At 37.8% G+C, this 24,764-nt stretch overlaps 2 protein-coding genes across 5 annotated transcripts in view; both read left to right on the top strand.

Annotated features, from left to right (window-relative positions):
* Positions 1–7: 7 nt before the first annotated feature.
* On the top strand, positions 8–19,042 carry LOC146473099 (WD repeat-containing protein 91-like). The gene is made up of 16 exons (XM_085118814.1): positions 8–164; positions 1,391–1,655; positions 2,877–2,998; positions 4,857–5,086; positions 5,625–5,814; positions 6,225–6,537; positions 6,994–7,023; positions 7,391–7,434; positions 8,256–8,350; positions 10,159–10,255; positions 12,361–12,455; positions 13,907–14,102; positions 15,032–15,140; positions 15,848–15,960; positions 17,047–17,259; positions 17,532–19,042. The coding sequence occupies exons 1-16, from the start codon at positions 42–44 to the stop codon at positions 17,685–17,687; spliced, it is 2,391 nt and encodes a 796-aa protein (XP_084974940.1). The 5' UTR covers positions 8–41; the 3' UTR covers positions 17,688–19,042.
* A 1,134-nt stretch (positions 19,043–20,176) lies between these two features.
* Positions 20,177–24,764, top strand: part of LOC146473100 (uncharacterized) — a 44,328-nt gene continuing 39,740 nt past the window's right edge. The window contains exon 1 of one of the 4 annotated variants that reach the window (XM_085118817.1): positions 20,177–20,478. In XM_085118817.1, coding sequence (XP_084974943.1) covers positions 20,408–20,478 — 71 coding nt within the window. In that variant the 5' untranslated portion in view covers positions 20,177–20,407. Of the gene's footprint in view, positions 20,479–21,511; positions 22,136–24,764 lie in introns of those variants that run through there. The other 3 variants (XM_085118818.1, XR_014866472.1, XM_085118816.1) reach the window with 3 other exon arrangements.

Consider the following 24,764-nt stretch of genomic DNA (forward strand, 5'->3'; position numbering starts at 1 on the left):
TTTGAACGTTCATCAAATCGAGGCTAGTGGAAAGCAACAACATGGCTGCCGCAGTGCCAATGCTTGATGATATAATCAAGGAATACCTCGTATTCCGTGGGTTTTCTAACACTTTAAAGAGCTTTGAATCAGATCTAAAAGCGGATAAAGACAAAAGCTTTAGGGTAGGTTGTTTTCTCAAGTTTACTTTGCATTGAAGTTATTGAGAAAAGGGAATGAAAGCTGGACCAGTGGTACGAGAGTGGATCAAAATAAACAATAATTGACATGTCAGATTGAAGTATAAACAAATAACTGACCTGAAAATAAATTGCTGAAAAATTTATTTTGATAAGGAAGCAGTAAATATTAATATAATGTGTAATTCCAATTGTATAGTACAAGCCTTGTTTGCTCTTCCTAATGACTGCCAGCACTATCACTACAGTTGTACATAAGGCAGGTTTTCTTGCAACTTACATCTACACATACTGATATAAAGAGCACTGAGAGACACGTTGCCAAATATAGATTACATGCTCTAAAGTATCTTGCACTGTTGCAAAACATAGAAGACTACTTTTCCTATAACCCTTATCAAAATTTGGTTTTGGAAGTTGTCAGGAATATACTTTCACAACATTACGAGAATAGTTGCACTTTGTCACATGTTTTTTGCCTCATGATGTGCTCATCAGCATTGCAAGTTGCAAAAAAAAATTTCCTTGGGTAACGTTGCGTTTAGACTTCAGAGTCAGTTTTGAAAGATGTACACAAACCATGTTAAAAGTTGGAAAGAGCTGAGACTGAAGGAAGCAGGTACTCTGTCAGATGGATTGTACTTTACATTGATTTCATGTAACATGTCATGTCTGTAATAGTTATTATTAATAATAATAATAATAATAATAATAATTATTATTATTATTATTATTATTAATTACGAATAAGAACACTATTGTAACTTGATGAGATTTTTTTTTTCCTTTTTCTTCAAAAAAAATTGTGCTTGAAAATAGTCTCTTTTTTTAATCGAAAAGAATTGTAAATAGGTTTTAATAGCTCTTTTTTCTACTTTTAACTTGTAAATAACTATTTGGTTGGAATATTTTACTAGAGATTATTTTTATTTTTAAAAAATTATAATAATAACAATAATAACAATAATAATAATAATAATGATAATAATAATAATAATAATAATAATAATTATTATTATTATTAATTAAATTATTAATTATTATTAATAATTTCTAATTTAACAGGGTATACAAATGTCTTTCAGTAATATCTATATAATAAAATAATTATAGAGCAACTTTCAAATATACAAATATATAGTATACATAGTTTATACCAGTGTTGTTGTTAGCACTGACTAATAATTATTGTTTTGTCTGGTGTATTTTAGGTTGACAAAATTGTGGATCAGCTGTATCAGTATATTTTAAGTTATGACATAGTGGGACTGAGAGACTTTTGGGACTACTTAAATGACAGATTTTTCAAAAGGCTGGACTTCCAACACAGTTCCAATGTCAAAAAGCTGGAAATGTGTCTTTTGAGGCTCTACATAGTCCATGCTCTTCAGAATTCCAAAAATGAGAAGGTTGTGGAGTTTTTTGAGAAGTATACTGCAGAGCTACAAACACAAACAGAGTGGAGAGAATGGTTTGGTAAGTTGCTCTGACTCATAAAATATTAATTGTTTCTCTTGTTTTTTGTTTTCCTTCTGCTATATCTTTCTTATTTTTTCTATTCTACTTAGTTACTTTTCTTATCAATTTACTTCCTTTAAAGCGGCACAGTATTAGTTTTACTAGAGGTGCCCCTCTATTCTTCTCTCGCCTATTTGAATTGTATTTTTGAGCTGCGTGTTAGTCTGTTTTTAATACCTCCAACTTTTGTATTTTGCACTTATATGACTGTAAGAGTGGAGAGTACAAATAACAAAATGTCAAAATGTCAAGTATTAATACTGTAATATGTCAGTTTGACCCAGTTGGTCAGTGGACAGATAACTTTTTCTGGTGGATAAACAAACTTGTCCCTAGGCCCTAGGTAACATTCTGCAAAATACTCGTTGAATCATGGTGTATTCTGTCACTGACATGAAACACTTGATTTTTGTTTTCACTATACTTTTTTCCAGGATCAGATAATTATAATAAACAGCTATATTTGATTTTGGGAAAAGTGTACCAAAGGCAAAAATCAAGTGTTTCACATAACAAAATACTCCATGCTTTGTGGAGTATTCAGCAGTGTGTGCCAGGGTCCTTCTCCGTACCACCATTTGAATATCACAAAGACCCTGGGGACAAGGTTGGTGGATAAATCACCCTTGATTAGAAAAAATGGGTTAATTGGAGAACATTTTATTTGCTAGATAGTGAAATATCACTGACTAAAGTTTTCTGCTTGTTGAACAACCAGTGCCTGTTTCACATGTACCAGCTAAACAACGTTAAAGAAACCTTATCATCATTTGAAAGAGTACATGTACATTAAGTAATAATGAAATTTTTGCAATTGCCTAGAGTATTTATAAAACAACATCTCTGTGTCCTAACAATAAAAATTATAACTACTGAACAGTACTTCTTGAAACTATTAGTGCATTAGGATGCAGGCAGTAAAACCTTGTCTTTGCTATTGTGGATTGTGGTGAATTCACCAGGGTGAATTAGTTTCTGAAGTGCAGGTGGTGATGTCTCAGTAAATGGCATGATAGTAATCAGTTACTGTTGTTACAGTATGTTTAACTTTATGTCAAGTTTGATTCACCAAGGAAGTATTCAGAAATACCTTTGGGTAGTAGCTGCTCAGTCCGAAGGTAAACAAAGAAAAAATCAATATACAGTATCTCTGATTGTGTATTCTTTTTTGTTTTACAGCTATTCCTTTTATCAAGAATCCTGAACAGAACTTCTTGTTTGAGATGTACTTTCAGAGGGCATGGCAGGATACATTTTTCCTTTCACTCTACAACCTTTTGATAACCCTGTTCCATCATATGCATATCCTTTATAAGTATGCCTTAAACAAGATATTTGTTAATAATCAGATCACATCTATCATAATAACAGCCCGTAGCAGCATAAAGAACTTACTAACAATGACTTTGTAGCAAATTAAATCACTCAAATTTAGATGACAAGCTCTTAACCCCAAATCCTTGCCCTAACTCTAAACCCCAACCTAACCCACTATCCCAAAACCCTAAGCCTAACCCTAAAACCTCTACATCAAGATGGAATTTCAATTTCAGTTGTGTGGATGAGGGAAAAACTGAAAATTTGAAGAAAAACTCTGTGAGTCCCCTTGAGAAATACATACCAGTAGCAACTAGATTGACTCAAACCACTTAAAATGTTTAGAAATCATCGGTGTATTTCCAGGAAATTGGCCTAATGGTGGGCATCCATAACCCAGATGGCATTCTGACTTCAAGCTTGCATACCGTTGTGTATGATAAGAAGTGCTCACCATCCTCACTTTATTGTTGTGTACAAAATCATCACAAAGAAGAACAAGCAAATGGGAAAAAAACCTCACTCAATTAGCACGGTCACTCACATACCTGGGTAGTATCATGGAGGAGAAAGCTGGTGCTCATGATCTCCTCCCTCAAATTAACAAGAGCAGAGCTGCCTTTGTGTCTCTAAAATCTAAAGCTTCCATCTCTTTGAAGACCAATGTAAGGCTTTACAACTCAAATGTTAAAACAGTCCTTTCGTGTGACCCAGAGTACTGGGAAATTACCCTGAAACTGATCCTTTTTGCCCAGAAATGCTTGATGGTTATGCTGTAGATCATTTTTCTAAGGATGGTTTAGGGGTCAGATGACCAATGAAGATTGATCAGCAGCAACAATATAAAGGAGAAATGCAACCAAGAAGACGTCATGGTTGAACTGGCTTGCAGACAGTGAAGTTGGATCAACAACCAGCATATGGCATCACCAAGTTACTTTATACTGCACCCTGGAGTGTAGACACAATAATGATTGAGGTAGGTGACACCTGACATCAAGACGATCAGTGGAACCAGTACTGAAGGGAAGATTGCACCTCACCTGGAGTGAGGCATCAAAAGTTGCACAAGACAGGGGACATTGGAGGGAACTAGTGGGGGTCTTACATAATGTACATATATGCACCACATGGTGCAAAGTAGCCTAAGCTCAGTAACACAACTTAGAGGTGCATTACTTATTTTTGCCTTGAGTGTGTATCGGTATCATGTAATTTTTTGTTATTGGATGTTACAAAAAAACAAGAACACCGACTATCTTTTGACATGCCATCTTACAGCAGGTTAGATAAACAGCTGAAAGACCGTTTTAACTATCAAGTTGGAAAATGTTCCACTTCTTTGCAAAAGAAATGACAAATTAACTGTAACTACTAGTCTAAAATGATAAATGTGTTAACCTATTAACTTTGCACAGCTCTGTCCTCTTTCTATCGGCTCTGTTCTGTAACTTCCAGTAGAATTTGGCAGTTTTGTTCACAAGGTGTTAAATTCAATTCCGTTGATTTATCGACTTCAGATTGACTTCTTGATATTCCCCCACATCAGTCTGAGGGTAAATAAACCCATCTTCATTGTCCAAAGTTGAGTTCAACCATAAATAAATCAGTTGTGCTTACATTCATTGGGCCTGGTTACATGGCATGTTGAAAGATAGTTGGTATACGTGAAACATTGAGAATGGCTATAAGAATCTCAAGTTCTAACCCTAGCTGTTTTGTGTTCCTCATCTCAGCCCATGTTTAGTAATGTCCATTTATAACCATTTGTCAACATGTTCAAAGGTTAAAGGTCTAAATAATAAGATATACTACTGCAGCATTTTTTCTTAACAATAATTACCCATGCCAACAATTCTGAAGTATGACGAGGAGCGTGGCAAACTGCATAGGCTGGAACAGGAGGTTTTGAAGCTGAAAGAGCAGGTTGTGTCGTTGGCTGAAGAAGCAGCAAACTTGCAACGTCAGAAATTTAAACTGGAACAAGAGCTAAAAGAGAACCAACGGAGCAGGTCTGATACAGCTGAAACTGTTGAAGAGGAAGACATGGATGAGTTCTATGTTGTTAGCAGGTAAATTCCTTTGGTCAGGCAACTCACCTAATGTATCTCTAGTATTTCTATCAATCCATGCCACATCTAGTCTGATATCAGAGACATTATTTTTGAGTCCCTTCCATTTCATCTACTGCAGTTTTGTCTTCCCTTTCTTGCATCACACTTCACTCCTCAAAACTCAGAAATTGGTAATAATTAAAATGGTCAGCAACACAGTTCCAGTTTTCTGAGTATCGTTTTCAAAATACCCTGATCTCTACTACCAAAGAAGAGAAATTCCAAAACATGTATAATATTTTGGACAAAAATTAGTTATTGAGGCAAAGTTCGTAGTTTACATTCAGTGATCTTAATGTGTCAGGAGCCCCAGCAATTTTGTATCTTACAGGCAATTTTTTTCCACTGATGTATATAAATCCTCTACACTGGATGCCAACACCCCCATGTATTTGAAGGACTGTGCCCATTTCAAAGAAATTCATATTGAAGATAAAAAATTTTTATGTGTCTGGTGTACAGTGTATTGGTTTTTTTTTTTTTTTTTACATTATAGGCCGCAAAAATTTCTACCTACCATGCAAAAGAGGATTTCCAGCTTATTCAAAGACAAGCAAGACAAGAACAAGAAAGGGAAAGACCCAAAACAGCAGCAACAACAGCAGCAGCAGCAGCAGGTTCAAGGAGAGAACATGCAAGCCAAACAGAAAAGACAGCAACTACTCAGGCAACAGCAACAAATACAGGTCAGAATACAGGAGGAGTAGGATGGAAGAACAAATCACAATTTGCTAGATGTTCTATAAGATAAAAAAAGTTGTAAATTCCAGATTACCAATGGTGCTTTCATTAATCTCCACACAGCCAGGCCAATCATTTCATGAATGGAATCCGAATGCACCAATTTTTATGTTATTCCTTTGAACTCCTTCAAATTGGTACATATATGTACATACCATTTCCAGCATGTCTCATTTTGAAGAATTTGTAACGATTTACAGTGTACTGTTGTTGTGTGAAGAACTGAGTCAAGTTTGTGGTTCCAGGATTGCTGATCTAAAGATTGCAGAAATTAAAGAGTTTTGCTGTGGCCATTAAATTACCGTCCCCTTTTAAAAAACTGTCCACTAAACCTGGTTTTGTTTTGTCATAAAAGTTATTACAGGAACAGCAAAAGCAGCTATCATTGCTTGAGGAAGAACAGTTGAAGTCAAGTGTGGTAAATGTATCAGTGCCATTTGACAAATCTCAAGGACAAGAGGCTGAAGTGCAAACCAACTCTCCAAATGATGAAGAGGATGCCAAAACCTCTAAGACAGTAAAACATGTCGTAACTAAAACTCAAAGCTTAGAACGCTGGGAGGAGAATCAAGAGGATGGGGAAAAGTCTGGGTTTTCAATTCGTAGGAGTAGGACTTTGCCTGGAAGATTAAAAACAACTTCCTCAGAGCTGCCTGAAGACAAAGCAGGTATGTATTTTTTGTTAGCAAGTACCAGTCATGTTTGCTTATGACATAATGGAAAACTTTTCTGTTCTTGTAGGATTTGCAAATAAATTTGCAAAATCAAAAAAAAAAAAACCTGCCAGGAAAATGTTTCTGGGTAAGATTTTCATGATATTCTGTGATTTTTTTCAGGAGAATTAGGTTGGAACAATAGCTAACAAAACACAAAGCTTCCAATAAAAAATTAAGGTTTTTTTTTGTCAATTATACTAATAAATGCAACAAAAAGGAGCAAAGCTGAGTATGGTAAGCTACATTAATACATTTGTGTGTGGCAAGCAAGTAATATCTTTGCATTTCAATTTTGTGGAGGTTTATTGCCGCAAATCATTTAAGATGCATAAAGGTAATGAAAATGGGACACACATGAACATGAAAGGTATTAGGGTAGTGTGTTTATTTTTTTTTCTCCCTTGGTAGATGGTGGACATCCAAAAACAGTGCATGAAGGTATGAAGCACTTTGGTTATATTGGCAGTTAGATTATTTATTTATTTACTTATTTATAAAATTTACTACATTAAATGTTCAGTTTGAAAATAAAGCAATACAACATAATGCTGCGAAAGTAGTCCCCACTCCTGAAATAATGACCTTCAAATCTCAGAGGCAATATTCCTTTCAAAGAGTGAGACCTCACTGTCATCTTGGGAAGTTTTACCTCTATATATAGAACATGCAGGTTTGGTGAGAAAAAGATAGTAAGAATAACATAATTTGTAGATTAATGTTGTGGCAAACTCGGAATCAGTTCCCTTTAATGATGATGATTTTATCAGTTGACATAACTGATCTATTTTAATATACACATTCTCAGGTACTGATGACCACAAGCCCAAGCCCTTTATATTTCTCAGTCAGGTGGTTTTTTTTTTGTAATGTTACTGATTAATTTATGTTCTACACAAAGGTTTTTTATGTTATTTTATTTCTGCGTCTTTGGAGTTCCATCATTAGATGGTCAGGATGGTACAAAGATTCATAAATTATGATGTAATCAGTCCAAGTGAAAGTTAACTCTTATTACTGACACCAGAACACTTCACACCTCTGTTTGGGCAGAGAATTTCTGCTATTGTATTTTTGTGGCCAGTACAGTTCCGTTGCACCACTTCATCTCATGCTTACGTTGGAGTATTATTCTCACTACTGATTGCCACACTTGTGGGCCCCATGCAGGAGAATGTACTTCACTAGGCTACACAATTAATTTACTTACAGTGGAGAATCACCAAATTGCAAAAATTTGTACATCGTGCTTTAACATAAAAGTTAGGATACCTACATGTAAATTAGTACAGGGATTTTTTTTTCTTATTTTGCTGCAAGTTTTTTCTAAACGTCGCTCAAGGAATCCTCTGTTGAACAAGCAACTAGTGTGGAGCAATTTTTATTCTGACCAGCTGGCCGCCCAGGGCCAGGTGACGTCAAATGAATGCCATTTATAACCACTGTTGTAGTCTATCTACAAATACGTTATTTCCTGTAAGTGTCAGGCTATAAGGACAATCAATTGCTTCTTTTTGGAGAGGGTGAAATATCACCCCAACTGTGATTTTAGCTCCAACATGATGGTTAGGTGGCTTTAGCTGCTTATTATCAGCTCTTCTGAGATACAGAGTACCAATGAAATGTTCAACAGTGAAAGTGTCTCATTAACCAGTAAGATTTTCTTACCACAGGATGGTTATAAAGAGCACCACTCTGCAATAGTTCACTGTAGGTTTTCATCAAGTGGAAGGATGATTGGCAGTGCTGATGCTGATGGAATTGTTAAGTAAGATTTTGAGCTGTAAATTGCCCTGATCAGATGTTGTTCAGAATATTGATGGCCTCCCATGGAAGGATGACCCATTACCCAAGTGGAAATTCCAATTTAGCTTCATACTTTCCGTTTGGAATCCCCCCTTTCTCCGAGGTTCCAATGACTTTCCATGGAGGCTATGGATAATAGTAATGAACAACACATTGCATAACTGGCATAGCACAAAACTCTCCAGAGATCTTGCAGTAAACCAGATAGTTACCTGACTGCATTATCTGGATTTAATGTCTCATATTACATTTCTCTTCAAGACAATCTCAATAAATTTCTGCTATTCTTGGCATAACTTGGCTTTCCATTCAAAGCAAAGTTAATGATAAATACCTGCAGGTCATTTTGTTGAAAACAGGATTCTGACTGATGGAAGCACTCAAATAATCTCCCAGCTAAGCTATAAACTTTTGAGCTTTCTACATGTGTAATATAATCATGTACACAAAAAAATGTACTCACATGAAATGCGCCTACAATATTGTACCAAACAAGAACACTTAACTGTTAAACCTACAGATTTTGTTTGGCCCTTTTTATTTTACAAACCATCATAGATAATCAAAAAAAACTGTTGTTCTTCATGAATCAGATATTTGCACAGTGTGTGACAGGATTTATGACAACTGAATATTATGTTAGAAAGCTCTCTCTTTTTGTTTGTTTGTTACAAAAACGTTTCTTATAAAGGATGGTTAGGCAGAGATTGGCAAAAACTTTAGGAACATGCCCCATACTGAAGTTCAGTGAGAATGTCTTTGTTTTGCCCACTTGTTTCAGAAGGTAAACTTAAGTATGGGAGAACAGATGAATAGTCCAAGCACCCCGAATGTTAGAGTAAATATCATTAACATTAGTTTTCCAGGTTTCCCGGTGACAACTGCATTAATGTACTGACAATCCTTACCATGCAAAATTTTATACCAGTTATCTTGAAGAAGTGTACTGAGGGCCCAAATCACTCAAAAAAATGAATTTGCTTTGCTGGTCGAAGTTCAGCTTAAAAATTAGTTGTTCCTATAAACAGAGACTAGTACATGTTTTTGCTGTACCAATGAACACATTGTCTAGACATCTGTCTAGAAACAGGAGGATAGAAGACAAGCACAGTATTAAAACATCAAATATTAAATTTTCCAGTTTTGACAAAGTTAAAAGTTCCTACAGTATCACTATCTGTCCATGGATACATCCCTTCCCTGTAGAAATGCTGTTTGTATGTTTACAGTCAAACCTGTATTAAGCGGTCACCCTCTACTAGGCTGTCAGTTATCAAAGTCCTGAAAATTTCTTCCCTTAATTACTGTAATTCTGACCTGTATTAAACGGTCACCTCTATTAAACCGTCACAGTCACCCTTTACAAAGTCCCAACGAGCTGTTTCTATTGCCTTGACCAGTTTGAAACAGTCATTGAAACAGTCAAGGAAACAACTCAATTTGGTAACAAAATGGTGTGCCAGGCAATTGAATCTCTTATCAGTGACCTGCTATACTTGCAGTAAGTAGGATCGTGGCGTTAATGTTTTATAAGTCCTTTTCTTTTCCTTTACCAAGTAAGTGATTTTGTGAGCGCGTTGGTGCATTACCAATGTCACTCTTATTGTGTTTAATTTGTATTAAGCGGTCAACCTGTATTAGGCGGTCACTTAGCCATTCCTTGAGGGTGACCACTTTATACAGGTTCGACTGCATTTCATGGGCTGGGCTTTATATAGTGTCCTCAGTTATCATTGTTATTCAATAGATTGTTTGCCCCTTTTTTTGCAGGGTTTGGACACACCATCCTGATATCCAGACATGTGCCACTGTAATGTCTAAATCCCCGTTGTTATCACTAGAGTGGGCACCTAAACCTGACAGACTGGTAAGATGGTCAGCGGCTTACTGTAACAATAGCCTGACTAACAAGCAGTCAATTTTGACTGGAGGGTCAGATCAACAATGACAAACGTGAACAATACAAAGAACCCCTCTACAATGAAAGTTAAATGGCGTCTAGTGTAGACAAATGAGTGCCGGTAAGTTACGATTGGTTTACTTCTTGGCTGAGAAAGTTCAAGAGTTTGAAACCCTCATGCAAAAAACATTCGGTAAAACATTAGCCAACAAATGTTTGGTGAAATAAATTTAGGGAGAGACATTCATCCAAATTAGTAGTTAAATATATACGCGGATCTTCTGACTGTAAATTGCGTTAAAACGGATACGATTTCTCTGGCCTTGGAGTGGATCTTTTAAATCAAAATTTCGCATGGAAGGCATGCTTCAATTTTCCTCGTATTACACCACCTTTTCAACCATTATGATCAATTTTTTTTGTTGGTTTCCAAGCGACAGCTGTTACCATAGCAACAGTAATTCAACGCTCTTCATTTTTATCAGTCATCTCGAAATCTAGTCAGACACTTTATAACGAAACTTTCAGAATCTGAACTACGCCTAGACATCTTGTTGGTGAACTTAGGAAAACATACACCAACGCACTTGTCACTACAACTAAGATTTGTAAGAACAATATTTTAGTACTTAGCAAATCAATTTTTTCGGGCTGATTTTAGTTATTCCCGCATTTTTCATTAAAATTTTAAGAAGAATAAAATTTATCACTTTCTCTTGTCTTTTATTATAGCGCAACATTATAAGGTCATCCCATTACATTGCATTGCGCGTTCTTACTGTGCATTATTTCTTGCCTTATTATCGCATGCACGTTGGAAACATTGTAGATTTTTCTTGATGCTAAACCCAGCCAATTTCTAAATCCTTATTTCTCCTAAACGAGCACCGTGAGCTATCTCTTTATCTCGTTATTTTATTAAGCTGTTATCCTCTTTATCTTGGAAAATCTGTAGAAAAAAATTTACTACATGCACCACATGCACGCTTGAAACGTTTTAGACAAATAGTCCTTCATACTGTGCTTCCCGGCCAATAAATTTCTCGTCAGTTGCTGCTTATGCTCCATACATTCTCTGTGAAATGTTTTTCTAAGTTCTGCTTTTTCTATGTAATTTCTGTTACCATCAGACATGGCGAGAACTAATGCAATAAACTCATATTTGAAAGCGAGTATTGCAAGTAATTATGGGGTAACTTGAGTGGATCGTAGCTCTTTCGCGGGCACGGTGACCTATCGTCTTTATTTGCATTTTTTTGAAATAACACATAGTGATAAACAATCACAGAAAGTAAATGTACATTGAGCTTCTCAAGTGGCTGCGAAATTAATGCATTTGTGACTCGAAAAGCTCGTAAGCCGTTAGAATAATAATTGTTTTTGACGTTCGAGAAAGTTTAGGATTAACAACCAAAGAACGTGCAAGCTCAATGTGCGTCTATAATGTTGTGCTATGATAAAAGACCTTTGGACAAATGGTAAAGTGATAAGTTTTATTTTTCCTGAGATTTTAACCAAAAATGCGGCGATAACTAAAATCAGCACGTAAAAATTAATTCTCTATTTATATGAGAACGTTCTTGCAGATTTTTTGTCTAAATTATCTATTCTAGGTTGAGAAGTTCAAATCCTGAAATGCGCAATCACCAGGGCCAGGTTGTTCGAAAGCCGATTAACGCTAATCCACGATTAAAAATTAACCGAGGTTTTCATCTCTCATTAAACTGAGGACCAAATTCCTTTTGAAGAGTCTTCATTGATTAGTGATTAAACTCGAATGAAAGTTCACGTTAACCGAGGATTAGCTTAATCGGGCTTTGAACAACTGGGCCCAGAGATAAGGGTTAGGGCAATGTTGGGATGATTAGGTCAGGTTTAGGGGAATTGGGAGATAATTAGGTTAGGGTTAGGACGGTTAGGGCTAGACAACCAATTTTTTTTTATTAAGTTATATTTTTAAGTTTATAGCTGTACGTTATTTTTACTAGCTGGAGGTGAAGCCTCCAAATACCTTTTCAATGGCTTGAAACTGATTCTGAATCGCCTTTTTCTCATTCCTCTGTTGTTTGTAGCTTCTTTTAGGAACTGGAAATGGTAAAGTTAGATTCTATGACACAGAAAATAAGAAGATAATATGTGACGTTTCAACTGAGTCTCAATATCCCAGGTTAGTTGATTGACTTTTGTTTACTGAAAGCCATGATTGTGAGGTCAGCATACACGTTACCGAGGTAACGCTTGGCAACATAGGTGCCATCAGACAGATCATTTTGATGTAGACAACTAAAAGTAATCGGAGTGTTCATTAGTGTCACTGACAACATAACTGCATCTTTTAGTGCTGTCCCAATTTATAACCTGCTGCATGGGAGATGTATAGAATAGAATAGAAACTGGGAAAATCCCATACTAATTTGAAAACACTTAAAACTGCGTAAAATATCTAATAATCGAGTGATAATCGCTAAGCAATTGACATTGTAACTCGTTAGACGTGTGTTTGAGAGCTCCGTTATCCGAGGACATGTTTCTCTAGAATTCAAAGCCACCCAACCCTAAATGGTTTAACTAGTGGGAAACGGGATCGCAAACAGACGCGGATGAACACCTGGCGCTTGAAGGAAGCTGCTGTGAAGCTAATGAGAAGAGATTGGGCAAAGTTCTTCAAGCATCGGGCGAAATCAAAGAGCTAAGAAAAGAAACATGTGAGTTGAGAGGAGAAGTAAAAAGTTTGAAAGGAGCGCTAGATTTCGTGGATAAAGACATCACTGACTTAAAAGGGTTGTTTTTCACGTATGATCAAACATGAAAAAGCTTACTAATATTTGGTGTTATAGAGGACTTTCCGTCTAAGCAAAAGTTACTATTATCAAATCGCTACTTATCCCCAAACTAGTCTATACGTCGTTATTACTTCCAAACCCAACAAAAGTTATCAAAAATGCGAATCACATAATTTATACGTTTTTGTGGAATGGTAAAGACAAGATGACTAGGCTTTCGACAATTTACGATTTTGAACAAGGTGGTATAAGAATGATTGACATAGAAAACATGATAAAGGCTTTAAGGCGGCGAGAGTACATGGAAGACTTACTTAATGTAACTTTTAAACGATGTCGGAGGACCTTTTATTTTTGGATGCAATTATACGATAAAAGATCTTTCCGTAACATCAATTTTTTTATCGAGAACTTCTGCAGTGGTGGTCAGAATTCCGTGACCTTTTCGCTGACGAAAAAGACTTGTTAACTATAATTTCGAATAGTAAGAATAAACAGAAAGGTGGTTTCTTATAAGACTTACTACGATTCCGGAGTTTATACTGTCAGAGCAGACCAACATTGAATCATTCGACACAATTAGGAACAAAATAAAAAAAGTCAACGTGGTCATTTCTGCTGTTTACCGTAAACGTAATGCTATTCTCCAAAGGGAGTTCAGTAAAAACCAGTGATAAACTGTGTTTGCAAGGGCCACCGCGACAAAATAAAAGTACCGGATCCTGTAGTGAAGGATCTAATCAGCAAAAAAATTGTAAAGCAAATAATCTATAAATTAATTATTAAATAAATTATTTGCTTTCCAAAGTGAGTGCTTTTTTTTTCTTTACCTCAGGGTAGTGTCACTGTCATGTAGTCCTACTGGAGGCGCATTTGTATGTTCAGCGGCAGCAAGCAAGAAATCTGTGACGTCATCATTAAGGTTGTCCCAATCAAAGTTCAGTGAAATGTCCAGTATGTTGGTGACCAGCAACCCAGGGAGCTGCTCGGGTGTGCTGCAGTGCTGGGATATGAAAGCCATGAAGGTTGAGGTATGAAATAGAAATAATGCCAAAGTAACTTCACCACCATGAGAAGAAAGACAATGCTCGCAGTCGAAAAGCAAATCAACTCCATTTGTGGAGCAAAACCACCTCAGGGATGACACCTATATTAGCAACATTTTTGATACTCATAGCACTTCTTATTTCTTAAGACAAACTGATTTTAGTATTCCCAGATTTAATACAGTAACATATGGTCAACATTCCCTGCGCTACCTTTGGACCAAAATTATGGGGAAAACTGCCTAAAAACATTAGATCCGCAAAAACTTTGAACAACTTTAAAATCGCTATAAGAAAGTTTGACGTCAGCTCTCTGTTGGACGATGGATGTATGCGTTGTTCTTGCTGTTCATCTATCTAGTTAATTGTCAAATAAATAATTTTTTAGGTGTTAATTAATGATAATTAATTATTAGGTTTTCTTAACTTTACTTAATCTTAGTTGAATAGATTTTACTTTACATTTTTTGTTAGTATCCCCAATTAGTAGGGCACTCGTGCTCGGCTATTCAGATTGAGACTTAAATAAAGTTGTTGATTGATTGATTGATTGTTTTAGTTATCCGCAGTTTTCCCTGTGGCCCTGATTACTTTATACATATTAACGACTCAAATCGGTCAAACCTTTGAGCAAAGAGAATGCAAGTAATATCTTCAAGCAGGCTTCATACGTTCGTCCGTTTTGGCCCTTGATATTTGGTTAAAAATCATGGAAAGAAATGTCCAGCATGGCGTTATTTTAATGTTTTCTTTGGCTGCAGTACATCGTGTGAATCGTTCGTCTTATGTTCCGTGGATATCTTTTGCCGATTGCAGTATGTGGATCATGTTTGGATGTCTCAGCGAGTCTGGATAATCCAGGTTGGAATTAACCCAATTCTTTGTCCTAAATTGTGTTTTGTTTTCTCTCTCAGCGTCAGCTTCGTTTGGAGCCAGTTCCTACATGCATAAACTGTACAGCCTTTAACCACAATGGAACACTTTGTATTTCAGGGGGAGCTGATGGCATGATACGGCTGTTTGGTAAATTAACCTTTTTAGTTGCAAGCTTTGAGGTTGTTTCTCCTCCTACCTATGCGCGTCACTCCTAATTTGAAGAACATGGGAACCATGCGCGTGACAAAGAAAACGATCCTTGCTACAAGCACCCTTCTCAGTTTCACTTTCAATGTCTGCGCTTGTATAGCAAACTAATCAGCACTAGGCAGTGGTTACAGCGTAACTTGTACGTGGATTACAGCTAGCGGAAGCAAATAAAATGTTAAATTAACGAGGCAAATTATACTAACTCTCTTAGAAACAAACAAATAAATACGATGGAACAAAATCTAATCATGAAATCCCAGAACTAGTGGTTTAAAGGATCAACAGAGGGTACTGTGACAATATAATCAGTAAGGGCATTCCACGAGGGAGTTGTTGTGACAAGACTAGTTCTTATAAGCATCTAAAGGTGTGGGAATAGTGTGGGTAGGGCAGATGATTATCAATAAGACTTGTTCTGAAAAAAGGAAAACCGATATTAACTAGTCTGCACTTAGTCACTTAATCACCTAAGTGAACCCTTAACTACAACAATCACACAATTTCGACGTACAGGAAAAAAAAAAACAGCAATAGTCTTTACTCTAGAGTAATTAAGAAGTTATTAATGCTTCGCTACATATATTCGCGTACTTGATAGACTGTTCAAGTTGATTTCCGTACATTTTGCTACTGTGTTTTGGCAGATATGAGGTCGTTTGACTGCTTAATTGGCTGGCAAGCTCATGCGGGTGAGGTGTGTTCAATGCAGTTCAGTGCTGATGAGACGACTGCTTACAGTATGGGTACAGATGGCAAGGTAACCAGCCCAAGCAATTTTCTCATCATTTTCATGATCTATGAACAAACAGCAGATATGATTTATGGTCTCTTGGCTATTGGAGTTGTTTTCCAAGATAAAAAACTGGTAGATCGTTGAAATATCTCGTGCCATAATTGCACCTCAGAAGAAAGTTCAACCCACCCATTTTCTGGAAAAAGAAACTCGGGACAGGACACCAATTTCTTTCGTCGAAAGGCAACAGCCATGCACGTTCTAGGGATTAGGTTTATATCAGTCATGCGTGTTCCACCGTCTGCTTGATCCTGATAAAGGCCAGATCTTTTAATTTTATCCTTCCTATTTTTCCAAAAAAATTAAAAGATTTTGTTTTCACAGTGTCCGCGATTCCCTGAGGAATAGCCAGATTTGAAGCTACGAAAATTGTGATAGCCCTAGAGTTTAAGTATCGTGACTCTTCCGAATATTGTCAGGTCTCTTGCACTCCATATATCAAGTTTGGTTTGCAATTTTTGAATTTTTTGGTTAAAGTTGAGCTCATTATTTGTTTATCATCGTATGAAAAATAGATTCCAAGAATTTGAACCGGGCTATGGAGCCATTTCAACCAAAGTGGTTTGTTTCTGTTATTTGACCATTTCCCGAGCCAAATTGCCTTCGTTTTCTTTACATTTAAAGACAGACCAGTTATTTTCCAAAGTCATCGACTCTTTCTAGTGCCACAGAAGCTAAGTCGGGGTTAAAAAGGGTAGTATCGTCTGCAAACTGGGATAACTTAATCTCGTTTTCGAATACTTTTGCAAGTATTTCAGTCGAAAGAACAAAACAGGTACGGAGAATACATTTATTTTATTATGGTATGGACAATTTACTGTGGTGTAATTTTAGGGGGGGGGGGGGGATATTTTGGTCGGTTGTCATCGGTGGTATTACTATTACTGTACCATTTCTCGTATAATTTGCACTGAGACAAAAGAGACAAAAGACGGAGATTATGTCTCCCCACCCCCCCCCCCGACTTAAAGTCTCTTTTAGAACTTCATTACCGCAAGAGCCAAAAGTGATAACACACCAACTACAATCTATTCTTATTGCTGTTTGTAGTTTTCTCAATGGAGTGTACATCGCATGGGGCAGAAGCTTGCTGACCTTGATATTCATGAAGGAGCAGTATGGTGTGAGACAGAAGGAGCTAGTCTCTCACAAAATAAATCCAAATATACGTCGTCGCCGTCGTCTTACGGAAGGATGTTTGCCTTTGATGCCGAAGGACAATATCTACTAACGTGTGGTTCAGAAAGTGGAGTCGTACATAAAGCAAGTGTTTGTTTTTATCCTGTTCTTGCGGCTATTGTTACTTGTTAGCTTCGTATAAAAGTTTATCATGCTGTTAGCAACCCTAACCGAAAATATTCAGCGATACGTTTGTTTTTTGAGTGACATGACATGTTTTTTTCCCGGGATGTCGAGGTATCCCATGTTACTATAATTTCTATCTCGTACTATTGAATTGCAGAATTTTGCTAGGTGAAATTAAGGGCATAGTAGAGGCCAAGAAAGTAAAGTTTGATGTGTTTCCTACCCTACAGGTGGAGAAAAACCAAAGCTTGTGCCAAGTGCTGTCTTTGCCAGAACACAAGTCACCCGTGGTGAGTGTGGACTGGAGCTCATCCATGAGCTGCTACACGTGTTTGACTGGCTCCGTAGATGGATTCATACAAGTCACATCTTTACTGAAACATTGAGAATGTGATTCCAGATTAACTTGTTTGACTGGCTCCGTAGATGGATTCATACAAGTCACATCTTTACTGAAACATTGAGAATGTGATTCCAGATTAACTTGTTTGACTGGCTCCGTAGATGGATTCATACAAGTCACATCTTTACTGAAGCATTAAGAATGTGATTCCAGATTAACTTGTTTGACTGGCTCCGTAGATGGATTCATACAAGTCACATTTTTACTGAAGCATTAAGAATGTGATTCCAGATTAACTTGTTTGACTGGCTCCGTAGATGGATTCATACAAGTCACATTTTTACTGAAGCATTAAGAATGTGATTCCAGATTAACTTGTTTGACTGGCTCCGTAGATGGATTCATACAAGTCACATTTTTACTGAAGCATTAAGAATGTGATTCCAGATTAACTTGTTTGACTGGCTCCGTAGATGGATTCATACAAGTCACATCTTTACTGAAGCATTAAGAATGTGATTCCAGATTAACTTGTTTGACTGGCTCTGTAGATGGATTCATACAAGTCACATTTTTACTGAAGCATTGAGAATGTGATTCCAGATTAACTTGTTTGACTGGCTCTGTAGATGGATTCGCGCCCGTTTAGTTAACTATTGTTTCTTAACAATAGTATTGTGTTGGAATGACAAGAGGCTATTGTTAAGAAAAAATACTTAGCATGCATGCTAACTTAAGAGGATTTCGTGAACCTGGCTCTGGACCCCAACTGGGTCAACTTTGAATGGGAAATGAAAATCGGACTTGAAAACTGGTCAAAATTGAGCAAATGTATTGGTTCATCGTTTCTTATGTTATACACGGATTATGATTTTGGCGAAAGTGTGACCCCCGAGAAATAATTGTAACTGGACAAAGTTTTCCCGTTTGTGTCCAAAAGATGTATAACTCAGTGGTTTGTGGTATGCCGTTTGCAGTTTTTGTTTTTTGTTTTGTTTTATTTTGTTTGTTTGTTTGTTTCTTGTTTATCACGGGAACTGCGCCTACTAAAACATTTTTCGGTCGGCAAGGTGAAGCGACAGTCGAGTATTCTATTTTTGTACTTTTCAATTTTTTTTTTCGTGGAATTAGTGTAGAAAAGATCCTTATATCGAAAAGTAATGTGATACGTTTTCTTCCAATTTTGTAAGCATTTTGTAAAAGAAGTAAATAGAAAAAATAGATGTTTCAAAAAAGATGTAAATGTGCTAACGGTGATTCAAATCAGTAATATATAATTATTATAGTTTATACATAGTCTTATATAATTGAACTGTCAAAAGTAAGCTAAAGCTCTGCGTAGCGAAGAGGAATGTCAATATTTTTATAACGCTGAATAAATAAAATGTTTTAATTTCAGGTAACGTCTTGAGTCTTTGCTTTCGTTAAACGTCGAACGAGTCCTGTTATGACCAGTTTATCATCATAATCAGAAAAGCCGTCCAGGTTTCTGACAAAAAGTAAAAACTATCAGTCGATGTTATAGTTACATAGAACATGATAAGGTCAACTTCAAAAACCTTAACACGTCCAGTTTCGTACAAAGGCTATGGGACCGAACAAGTGAAGAATCCGAACATTAGAAATTGTTAACTTTTGTAAAGAGGATTTCTGCTCAAACCATTGAACATCATCGAGTTGATGTAATCCTTTTGTTATTTTCTCAATAAAGTCTCTGTTGTCTGTTTGTAGTTGTTTAAGGGGGATACATTTTGGTAACTTTTCTTCGCCGTGAACCTGTCCGAGCTGTTTTTCTTAGTCTACCACATAGCTATTTGATAAAAACCCTCGGAAATCCATGTTGTGTTCTTTCCAACTAGTTTTATTTTTCTTTGCTGTATCTTCTTGGGCTGCCACCGTCACGGGATAAGGGAAAGGGTGGCATTCCTTCCCAGAAGACCTTTCGATTTTGGCTCCTATTGATCAAGGGGCAAAGGTGAGCTTACGCCTCTCTCAACATAGTGCCAAGAAATTCCAAGGTATGTTTAGAACTTTAGAGTAAAAAATGAAATGTTCAAACACATGTTGATTTCCTGCGTGATTAATAGCTTTCTTTCTTTTCATATACATGTCTACTATAAAGAAGATTCTTACATATATCAACTCTTGCGCTCGCACTACTTTCGTCAATGCCATCGACCTACAATCAATTACTTTACGCAAAGTGCAAGTACAATTAAATGTGCAAAGTGTAATTTTAAGTTTTATTGTGGTGCGTTCGTGTCAATTGAGTGCACAGATTCTTTGTACTATATATTACTGAGAAAGGCGAACATCAAGCCTCTCTCCTGCTGGTTTGAATAAATTCGCAACTGATCTTGGAGAGAAGACAATCAGAAGGGCTGTCATTTCCCACGCGAATCATTTGCGTTTTAAAATAGTCATAATCTTGGGAGAGAGATAAAACTCTGAACGCGTATCACGCCTGCCGGGTCAAGTCTACAGTAGTCCAATAAGGATAGATTTCCTGGATTGTGTCGAGACTTGCGGGAACAATGAAGAAAATTAAGATCAAAGTGCTTTTTAGGAGCGAATGAGGATCGACATCGGCTTGTAAACCAAATTTTTGCCCGTTGACCAATGCAATATACCGCATAAGAAAAGAAGCTCAGAAAAAGGAGTTAAAAAGAAAACCGCTAGCCCTGAAATGATAGTGCAACGACGGTCCGTGTCACTGGCGCCTGGGGAGCTCTGGGAGAGCATATTTGGTGCAATCGGCAAGAAATGAAGGATGTAAGTTATTTATCCGTACGCATATTTATAACGGGTTTCTTTCTTTGCTGGGTTGACAAATGGTGAGTCATGTCCTTGGCTTGCCATGATCCAAAGCTTTCCGATTAATACAGAATACGACGTCACTTCTGTTAGGGTATAATACGAATTCACAAGATCACCAGCTCCCAGTTGGCTTGATAGCTCAGTTGGCAGAACAATGCACTGGCATCGCAGTGGTCATGAGTTCCAATCCCATTCAAACCCGAATTTTTTTCAGGCTTTCTTTCCACTGAAGTTGCGTACAGAACTGCGATGGCTTCTTATCTTTAGCCCCCGCGGAATACAACGCAACACAGAGGATACCAACCTGCGCCCGCGTCTTCCTTGTTTGTCATTATGGAAAGATTAATCCGACTACATCACCTACACCAACCACACAATAAATAGTCAGTAAGAAATCGTCTGTCTAAAATAACACGTCTCACCACAGAGCGTTTTATTGTTAGTGGCTGTCATCTTTACTTTCACATGGCACCATTTAACTATACAAAGCCACATAATGTATGAGTAACTTGCAAACTGAAACACTGTTCTAAGGTTTCAAAAATTCAATATACCACCTGACTTTCAACCTTTTCGATGCAGCGCATTGCCAACGTGTGCGTTCTTTCTTACGGGAGGGGGGGGGGGGGGGAGTAAGGGGACGAACCCGGGTTGTCAGATTCCCATGCAGGAACCTTACCACCAGACTACCGACGGCTAGCTACTAGAATTGTAATGTTTTGGCTAGATATCCTAACCCCAAATACAAACTGTGAGCTACCTAAGCTAAACCTAAGCTAACCGGGGAGCGATTTAGGCTAACTGGTTAATTTTGCCAGGGTTACTAGAGTTTATGCCTTTTTCATCTTCAATCATTGTAAATCTAACACCAAAATGTTCGGATTCAAGGGTATGTCTCCCATGTTGACTTAAAAACAGAATATACTTCAGCGATCTTGCTTGCAGTTCTCAAGCACCCAAAACAGCTTTACATCCCCCTGACGACCCCTCCCTCCCTTACTCACTCCCTCATTTCTTGCCAGTGCCCTGCCCCCTTCCCTGTGATAACTTCAGTGGTCGCTTATTTGTTTAGTTGTTGTCTATTTAGGGGATCGAACCCTGCCAATCGACACCCCTAGACTAGGGACAGTTTATTCGGCTTTACCACCCCTACGGCAGCGACCACTTTTTGACGCCTCAAACGGGGTCAAACCGGCTCATAAAAATGTTAACTAGCATAATTCTAGCCGTTCTAAGTTGTGTACATGCGCCACCTGAATCAGCTGCATTTGTCATGAAAAGACAAAGTATGCCCCACTCACCGCACTCTGTAAGTGAAGTGGTTAGATACCAATCCTTCCCGGGCATTTCCGCGAAAAGCGAAAGTAAACAGTTATACACCTCGCAAGAGGACACAAGAGCCTTTAACTCTCACGAGTTTTTAAAAAAAACTGGTTAAATCCTACGGACTATGACGACCTGAATGGTGGACGCTTGTGCTTGGAAATCTGACAAACATCTGGTGCCTCAAGACCAGCTCGGAGAGCTGTTGTCTTCGCTCCTCGAGGCCGAGAAGCAAAGATGGCTGACCAGCATTTCACCCGTAAATTCCTCAGCGCATGACGACTCATTGGAGCCTGAGGGGAATGGAAAACGAAATTTTTCCTATATTGATGCTGGTTTACATTTGTTGAGGTAATTACTTATTCAGCTTCTTTCATACGTGAGTTGTTTCCGACGTCTGAAGCTGTTGTAGTGACGCGGTTCAATTTGTAAATGGTTTTTCGTTGCATGGCTGACCTTGTATTCACGCTGTTTGTGTTTTTCTACGGTAGGATTGACTATAGATAGCTTATTTAACTTAAAATTGGCTTGGTCAGTGCAGACAAACTGCAACCTTTGGAGAGAAGCAAAAATTGTTTTCCTTCATAGTAAGTTACTTCCGGCGAGAGTGTTGGTGAATTGCTTCGAATTCCCACGCAGTCATTTTTTAGGCGCGCCTCCTCAGACAGAAGAGGCTAAGAATTAATTCATTTTTAACTTTAATTCACAGTTTAGGTTTAATATGTGTACTAGCTAACTAGTTCTTGAAAGCAGTAGGCAAGTTACGATTTTATAAAGAAAAAGACACAGCACTCTTTAATTACGCGGGATGCCCCGAGGGGCGTACCGTGTCTTAAAACGGGTCGATTTCTTTTTTTTTTTTTTTCTTCCTCGTAGCTACGAATCGGTACATTAATTTATTCATTAAACTCTCCCCTCTACTACTCGGGATGTATTGTTCTGATTGTCTTCAACAACAGCAGGCCAATCAAAATCCATTCTTGTCGCTTATATCGCGAGGGAGGGGACCCACTCACCCTTACCTGTGTGACGTCAACGCATCATTTGATTTCTTAATTAAAAGTGCATTAAATTGTCGCGCCATATTGTTTATAACATGTTCTGGACTCAAGTGTGCCGTTTTCAAACGGAAATTTCACCATTTTGAAGCGGCAAATCGAAAGAGTAACTTCTAAGAAGCACTCGACATTTAAAACGGTGGAAATTGGTGAGTTCATGGCGAAGGAATCGTGCTTTCTTTGACAGTCTTAGACCACGACGCGAGACTGAAAAGAGGTCATTGAGAAGCTTACGTTATCGTAATGGAATTCCACACATTTCCGGTGAAAGTCTGAGTCGCGTAACACAAGGTAAACAACGTAACGCGATCGTTGTGACTCAAACTATTCCATTAGCAAGGATAGTTTTATCAATCGGCAAAGCATACAGTTGGAATAAATGAATCAGCCCCAGCATCACGCGTAATGCCAGTGTAGCAGGCATCTTGTTTTGACACGTTTCGACAGCGTCAGCAATCATGTTGTCAGTATATTGCACAAAGTGCGAAGTTACACATGGCTCACAGGTTCTTGCAGGTACCTTCGCTGAAAAGCTACCTACATTACATTTTATAAGCCTCCTCGCATAGGCTCCTTTTCCAGTGTTACGCAGAAACACTGGAAAAGGAAACAGGGGAAACAGGGGAAACTGTCCCAAACAGGGGAAACTGTCATGATTGGTGCATTTGCAAGTTTTACATCCAACTTGAAAAGTCTAGGCTAATGTTTTCAAATTCAAAATGGCGGACCATAACTTTGTTGATTCTTTACTTAATAGAGCGTTTTCATTCACGTGACTACCGGCCAAATTGGTTTACTGAAACAAAAGAAAGTATTTGCATAAAACTAGAGTTCAATTCCCAGAGGTTTAGTTTGGGACACCAACATGGCCGCCATTTCTTTGTTTTGGGACACCAACATGGCCTCCGTGATGTCATGTGAAAACACTCTATACTTAAGCGCTCGCATAGGGTATGATGGGCTCCAGACGTCTACATTTCGCATAATTTGATCTTCTCAACATTCGGAGGTAATCTCCTGTAATATATCCAAGTAAGTCCAGTCAGGTAGGGTCATGGGCCCCTACAGTACCTTTCCTCACCCCTTCCTTATTTTGAATGTCACCCCGTGGGTGTGGTTCCTAAGAAACATTTGTCAGAATGCTGTACCATCTGCCACCTCTCTTACCTGGAGGGGGACAAATTATGTCAACAACCATATACCCAAGGAACTTTATTCCCTATAATTATGTACATTATGTTCGGGTGGATGATGCTCTACACATATTACAAAAACTTAGGTCCTGGTGGCTTCATGGCCAAGACTGATCCATTTGAAATCTGCATTCCATCAAATTCCCATCCACCCAGATGATTGGAACTTTTTGGGCATTTACCAGCAATGTAAGTCCCATGTTGATCTACACCTCCCTGTTGGGTTCTGCAGTGTGCCATTTATTTTTAATCTATTATCTGACGACGCAATGGACATCATCCATGTCCTGGAGGATTTCTTCCTAGCCGAACCCTCCAAATTGCTGTGCCTACAGTGTAAATAATTTTCAAAGTACTTTGCTCCTGACATTCACATCGGTTAAGGCTCCAGTAGTTGCTTCTAAGACCTTGGGCCCCTCCCAAGTGCTTGAGTTTATGGGAATTGTGCCACTAAGACAATCTTTTTACAGTGAACCCAACGGTGAGTGAATCATGGCCTAATTTTTGCCCTATTGTGGAACCCCGCCTTACAGCCACCTCGGTAATATGGTCACCTCATTATTACGGCCAATTTTTTTTGCCCGGTAAAAGGGCAATACAATTTCTTATATAAAAACCCTCATTAATACGGTCACCCATTAATAAGGCCAACAGCCTCATTTTGAAATCCCAAACAGTACAATCCTTGAAAATTTCACCCCATTAATACGGCCACTCACACTAAATTTA

Source organism: Pavona decussata, unplaced genomic scaffold (assembly GCF_977016875.1).
Source record: "Pavona decussata unplaced genomic scaffold, jaPavDecu1.1 SCAFFOLD_95, whole genome shotgun sequence".
NCBI classification, from domain to species: Eukaryota; Metazoa; Cnidaria; class Anthozoa; order Scleractinia; family Agariciidae; genus Pavona; species Pavona decussata.

Coding starts and splice junctions, on each gene's coding strand:
- LOC146473099 (XM_085118814.1), top strand. CDS start 42: ATGGCTGCCGCAGTGCCAATGCTTGATGATATAATCAAGGAATACCTC. Junction 6,538..6,993: donor GCTGCCTGAAGACAAAGCAG/GTATGTATTTTT, acceptor CTCCCTTGGTAG/ATGGTGGACATCCAAAAACA. Junction 8,351..10,158: donor GATGCTGATGGAATTGTTAA/GTAAGATTTTGA, acceptor CTTTTTTTGCAG/GGTTTGGACACACCATCCTG.